This window comes from Castanea sativa, chromosome 6 (genome assembly GCF_040712315.1).
Source record: "Castanea sativa cultivar Marrone di Chiusa Pesio chromosome 6, ASM4071231v1".
NCBI classification, from domain to species: domain Eukaryota; kingdom Viridiplantae; phylum Streptophyta; class Magnoliopsida; order Fagales; family Fagaceae; genus Castanea; species Castanea sativa.
This window is the reverse complement of record NC_134018.1, coordinates 25,448,980-25,455,643: the sequence shown is the minus strand read 5'-3', so window position 1 is coordinate 25,455,643 and position 6,664 is coordinate 25,448,980. Positions and strand designations below refer to the sequence as shown.

Below are 6,664 nucleotides of genomic sequence, written 5' to 3'. Positions count from 1 at the left end.
ATTATAATAAATGCTCTAAATTAACTCTTATCCAAAAAATAAAAAAGCGGGCTAATATTCTATTATCTATGTGGTATGACATCAGTTATGCTTTCTTGAGTTTTTTTATATATTAATTTACTTAAATTTAAATAATAAAATAAATAATAAAAATAAATAAATATTTTACTTTCAAGTTGTATAATAAATATCTATTCTATTATCGATAATAGGTATATGTCATTACATTGATAATAGGTAATGGATATATATATATACACAACTCTCCTGTATTCCCTCAGTCACACACGATTTTTTATTATTATTTTTTTTTTCTGAATAGTCACACACGAATTTAAACTCACCCGGCAATGGTTTCTTATCATAGTTTAAGTTTAAGCTGCTTACCAATTCCAACTATATCTTGTTTCATTTCCTCAAAAACCCAATTACAAATTGGCTTCAAGTCGAAGCTTTTCGGATTGGGTTCACCAAAACCCAAGAGGGTTTCATTATCAGCCCGTGCAATGGGCTCCTCAGCTTCTTCCCAGAAACCAGACAGCATTCAAGGTTTGTTTCTTTTATTAGACTCTCATATACATTTGTGTTGATTGTTCTTATTATATATGGTCGCCAATTTTACTTTCTTTCATATATATATATATATTAAATTTCTTAGTTTGGTTCATTTAATCTTAACTTGATTTGGATGATAAGTTGTGTTCAATTCACACGCACCCATGCACTTGTCCTTATTTTACTTGGTAGTGGCGACGCCACTCAGAAGCCAGGGTTTTCCTAGGAACACCCTGGCTTGAATTTTATTTTTTTATATATATAATAATTTATTTATTTTTATTTGTTTACCCTTTAAAAAAAAAAAAATAGGAACACCCTCAAGCAATATCAGGAACACCTTCAAAAATTTTATGCCAAACAAATTTTGAACTAAAAGGTGTGCAGAGGCAGGAATGTGCACTCATGAGGGGTGTGATAGGCTCCTAATAGTTAGTAAAAAAAATAGATGAAGTACTTAAACACCAATAATTAATAATTTAATTAACTATACATTATAAAAGACAAACAAATTAAATTATGTTAGGCTAAACAACAATTAATAATTTAATAATTAATGAAACAACAATACAGCAAATTATAGTTTATAAAAGACAAACAAATTTATGAAACAACTAAACAACAATAATTAATAATTTTATTAATATTTCAAATGAACTTATAGTTTATTGTACCGGTACTTTTGTTTATTAATTTTTTTTCTTTTTATTTTTCTTAATTTTTTTTTCCTTTTGAGGTTTTTCGGTGTACAGAATGCAAATTTGTTTTGGTTTTAAGAATTTTTTTTTTTAAGTACAAACTTCATGCTTGCCAAATTTTGAATTTCGGCCGGTATTTACCAAAATGTCCCGAAACACCCGAAATAGACCGAAATGACCCAAACTTTTTTCAAAGTGGAATAGGAACACCCTGGACAAAATTCCTGGAGTCGCCACTTATGGTGAAGGGAGAATTTGATTTCAGTGTAAGAACTAACGATCATGGTTTTGAGGAGGGTTGCTTGTGTGAGAGATAATCTTTAGACAATTGGGAGAATTTATAAATTGTAAAAACTTCTATATATGATCTGGGAGGGACCAACTGAGTGAAGTTGGGTTACGAATGAATTGGTGTACCTCCTGACCCACTCCAGTGGGAGGAATAAATTTCCAAATGGATCATCTTAATGAAAAATTATATAGTGTATAGGAAATAGATAGTATAAGCAAACCCGTTTATGTTGATTAGAGAAAGGGGCACTCCAAAGGAAGAGGTGCATGAAAAATATTGTTGAGTATAATTTGAAGGTAACTGCTACGACTACTTTCTTTGAAGGTCTTAGAAGTTGAAATAGGAAGCTAGAACTGATCATATATGTTGGCAATCTCACCGCGACTAAGTATTGATTAGTGATTTCTCATTTGAAAATACCGCAGTTCACTTTAGCATATTGCATCATTGTCAAATTGTTGGCTGTCAGATTTTGACATTAAGTGCCCAAAAAAAAAAAAACGTTGTTGAATGAATTAGAAGGAATGAAACTCATGATATTAAAAGTATTAGAGGTGGTTGGGGAAGAGTTTCTCAAAATATCATATTCAAGGTGGGAAGGGGTGTTTGAATTCATTTTTGGGACAATTTATGGTGTGGGGAATTACCTCTCGAGGAAGTATAACTGATGTCATACCACATAGCAAGGAATAAGGATGTGTTTGTAGCAGAGTATTTGTGTTGGCATAATGGGATTGTGCATTGGGATATGCTTCTTATTAGACTGATACAAGATTGGGAATTGGCAAGTTTGGAATCTTTCGTTGCTCTTCTTTATTCTTCTAAGGTGGATTGGAATGAGGAAGATAAAGTTTTGTGAGTTGCTACCCGGATTGGTTCTTTTGAAGTGAAATCGTTTTATTCTGTCTTATCTAACAGAGTTAATCATTCCTTCCCTTGGAAAAATATTTGGAAGGTGAAAGCTCCTCCTAAGATAGCTTTTTACACTTGGACAGCAGCGAAGGGGAGGTATCTAACTTTGGATAGTTTGTGGAAGAGAAATATTTGTGTTGTTAACAGGTGTTGTTAGTGTAAAAATGATTGGGAATCGGTGGACCACCTGCTCATTCATTGTCCTTATGCCTCTGATTTATGGTCCTTTGTATTTATTTTATTTGGTATACCCTGGGTTATACCTAAACAAGTGGTTGAGTTGCTTGCTTGTTGGCATAGTGGTGTTGGGCAATATAGGTCAGCATCTGTTTGGGGTGTTATTGTGCAGTATAGTATGTGGAACATATGGAGAGAACAGAATAATAGAATCTTTTGAAGGGGGGGGAGCGTTCTATTATTGAGTAGAAGCGCATTTTCCTTCATTCTTCATTTGAATGGAGGACTGCTTTGAGTGGTCTTGCCATGCCTTCTGTTTTAAATTTCATAGATTTATGTACTTTTGGGTAGGCTTTTGCTTTCCTTGTACACTCCCTGTGTACCAAGGAAATTTTTTTCTCCTTCTTGTATTTTTCCTTTTTTCAATAAACTTTTTATTTACCAATAAAAAAAAAAGTATTCTGATGTCTTCGAGCTGGAGACTTGGAAAATGAATACAAATAATGATATATATTTAGCCTTTGTACTTAATTTGTACCCCAAATCTTGTTGTCTCAGAAATTTATAAACAAAACTTAATTCAGCTCTGGACTTGCTTTGTTTTAATATGTAGAAGTGTTCTCAAAGTTCATAAGAAGTTGTTACTGCTTCTTTTGTAACATATGGAAATTAGCTTCTTATGGTGTGATATCAGCTTATAGGCTATACTACACATGAGATCTTTAACTGTTTTGTTTTAGCCTGATCAGATATGTCTGATTCTTGGTTTTAATTATTTAATACTGTATTATGTTGTTTTGGTTGCCTCTTAAGTCAAATTGTATAGAGTGTGATAGTAGTTATTCTCAAAGAACATTGGAGATAATTTTGAATGCTACTCAATATAGACTTGGAGGGCCAGAGTTTTCTTCAGTTAACATTAGTTATTGTCAAAGATTTTGTTGCAACTGATATGGGCATAACCTTTTTAATTTTTTAAATATGTTATGGATAGAGAGTTCTTGGAGTGGCGTTAAGCATATGGCACTTCAGTTCTTAAGTTATGATCAATTTCTGATCTAATTTGCCTTTTCATTTATCTTGAGGAAGTGAGAAAAGAAATACCTAGTATTACTTTGATCTTGAAGTCGATTATAAATGGTTTTCTTTTTAGCTCATTTATTTTTCTAGATCATAGATAATCAGTCTATTGTATAATTTGATACTGACATTCCTATGTGTTCATATCATTGTGGTTGAACCAGCTGGCCCTTATAATTTCATTCCACAAAACTATAGATCTTCCTGAAGTCTCTAATAAAGAAAATTTATTCTTTAAGATATTAATTTCACACAATTTACAACTGTGTTTTGATTGAAATGTATAGTCCTGGTTCCTTTGTGTGGATAAGAGTAGCTTTGAGCTTTAGATAAACACAGTTGAGAGTAGCTACTAGGATATAAGTTTACAACAGTTACAAAATTATCTGCCTTTTATGGTCCAACTCCTTTCTGTTTCCAACAAAAGTTTAGCTCAGAAGTTAAAAATAGACCAATTCAGGTTGTACTAATATCATTCTTGTGAATTTGAAATAAGCATCCTATTTTAGGCAGAAGAACGTGTATTCTATCTCTTTAGAGTATAAAAGTTTAAAGTGCATATAATCTGAAATAAGCATGATCACATTATCTAAATTCTCATTCTGTGTGTTAATTCATCTTTAATAGAAAAGATCATTTAAATTGAGAATATGACAGCATTGCAAGTGATAATTGGACAAGAATGACCAACTCCCCATCCACCCCCCCAACCCAAAAAAAAAAGAAAAAGAAATGCAAAACAACAACTCCTCTCTATACTACATCAATTTTAAAGGGACACCTGGAGTGACTGGTCCTGTAAAGACTATAAAAATGTGTTTAGATCTTAATGATGTTCTTCAATCTTGTTTTGGCATAAGGCTACTAGAGAGTCATTTGCTATGTCATGTGCAGAGGCAGGAAGCATTGACTATAAATCTCTAAGTGATGAAGAATGGAAGAAGCGGCTCACAGGGGAACAATTTTACATTACTCGTCAAAAGGGGACCGAGAGAGCTTTCACTGGGTATGATCAGTACAGACTGCTGGTTAACTTTTTTTTCTCACTGCATTTAATATTCTTACCTTTTTTCTGGACAAAATAATTGCTGTTATAATAAACATGTGAACAATTTGACTTCTTTTGATGCTTCCAGAAGCCCAAGTAGGATGCAGTGAATGCCTCAGACTTGATTGTGAAAAATAAAAACTCTGGGATAACTGTATATCTAATTATGACTTCATTTAAAAAATAATCTTGCAAGTCAAATATGACGCTATAGGCACTAGTGATTACCTGTTGACAATAATGGGAATTCCAATTAGTTCTTTGATGACTCTGAGGGGTAGATGAGAGGAAGAAGAATGGAAAGAAGATTGTCAAATCACCAAGGGTCCTCCCTTTTGGGAAATGATTGAATTGCTGAGGAGTAAGAATAGGAAAAACCTCCTAGCCCTTAAGAGTAGTTCTGCGTATAGTTTATTGGGAGAGAATCTGGAGGTGGCTCATCCATTCAGTTATGAGGCATGTAGTTTGGGCCTATAGTACAGATATGGAGTTAACAACACTTTGATTACCACAATAGTTACCGGAGGTTTTGTTTGTAGAGAAACTGGAACTAGTCAAGGGCCTTGATCCACCCTTTTGTAGATGATATCTGGTCTTAGAATTGAGTAGTTGCAGCAACACACATGAATGTAAGCCTATACTTGCAACAGGATGGTATTCATGCATGTACTGAAATGGGTTGATCCTACTCTGGAAAGCCACTATCCATAGCCCAGAGGAACATGCAATGTTCTTTATAAATCAGGAGAGCCTTACATGTGAATCAGCCAGTTTCCAAAGAGAGGCTTACATACTTGATTGACAGGAGATGCTGCTTATGCTGTATGCATAAGGAAAACTGGAGTTAATGCTGTCAAGACAACTGCTTCTTTTGATATACCATTTGTCTTATTCATCTTCTATTTTTCCTTTTCATGTTCAGGGAATACTGGAACACCAAAACCCATGGAACTTACAATTGCATATGCTGTGACACTCCTCTATTTGAGTAAGTTTTCAATTCTCAATGAGACTTCTTAGTAGAACTAACATGTTTTGCTCACTCAACTTTCTCCTAAACTGAGTGATATGAATTTTCTTCCCCAGATCTTCTACTAAATTTGATAGTGGAACTGGCTGGCCTTCTTATTACCAACCTATAGGAAGCAATGTAAAATCAAAGTTAGATTTGTCAATTATTTTCATGCCTCGCCAGGAAGTTCTGTGTGCTGTTTGCGATGCTCATCTTGGCCATATCTTTGATGATGGTCCACCTCCCACAGGAAAGCGTTATTGCATCAATAGGTATATATTTCTGTCCACAGTCTGTTTTATTTTGCTCCCCATATATTCATCTTTATAGTGGACCCAATGCTAAATATGGCTATTTTTGCAGTGCTTCCCTGAAATTGAAACCAAAGCAGTAGAGAGGGGCATACAAGCAAACCAGAAAGATATTATTGTTGAAGTTGCATTGTATCTGCTCATTCTCTAGCTCCTGCTCTTTAAGTCTTGTGACAACTACGTAAGCTTTTTTTTATGAAAGACTTGTAACTTTATTAAGTTGAAGATAAATTCAATATATCTTGAGCCAAAGCCGACTCAATGATACCCGGATTTTCTTCCACCCAAGTTACTTAATTACCAATCCCCTTGGCATATTGAACCAAAATATGCGCTGGTTTATTACCATCTTGCTTAACGTGTGAAACTTGCATAGATCAAAAATCCTGTAATCTATGATAAATACTATGTTACAAGAGGCCACTTGTGGACTACTCAAACCTATAATTGCATTGGAGACCAGTTGTGAGTCACATTCGAAGTGTGCGTGAGTCACATTCGAAGTGTGCATCCCAATTCCCAAATACCAATTCCGAGCAAAATCTACAGCTTTCTCCAGTGCCTTCACTTTAGCTTCCA

At 34.2% G+C, this 6,664-nt stretch overlaps 1 protein-coding gene across 1 annotated transcript; it reads left to right on the top strand.

Moving 5' to 3' along the window:
• Positions 1-214: 214 nt before the first annotated feature.
• On the top strand, positions 215-6,368 carry LOC142637913 (peptide methionine sulfoxide reductase B1, chloroplastic). The gene is made up of 5 exons (XM_075811879.1): positions 215-549; positions 4,609-4,720; positions 5,685-5,750; positions 5,849-6,046; positions 6,138-6,368. The coding sequence occupies exons 1-5, from the start codon at positions 351-353 to the stop codon at positions 6,166-6,168; spliced, it is 606 nt and encodes a 201-aa protein (XP_075667994.1). The 5' UTR covers positions 215-350; the 3' UTR covers positions 6,169-6,368.
• The last annotated feature ends 296 nt before the right edge of the window (positions 6,369-6,664 follow it).

Bases quoted from the DNA above. Each gene is read 5' to 3' on its own strand.
- LOC142637913 (XM_075811879.1), top strand. From the start codon at position 351: ATGGTTTCTTATCATAGTTTAAGTTTAAGCTGCTTACCAATTCCAACT. The intron at 4,721-5,684 runs GTATGATCAGTA...TTTCATGTTCAG, and splicing joins ACCGAGAGAGCTTTCACTGG to GGAATACTGGAACACCAAAA. The intron at 6,047-6,137 runs GTATATATTTCT...CTATTTTTGCAG, and splicing joins AAGCGTTATTGCATCAATAG to TGCTTCCCTGAAATTGAAAC.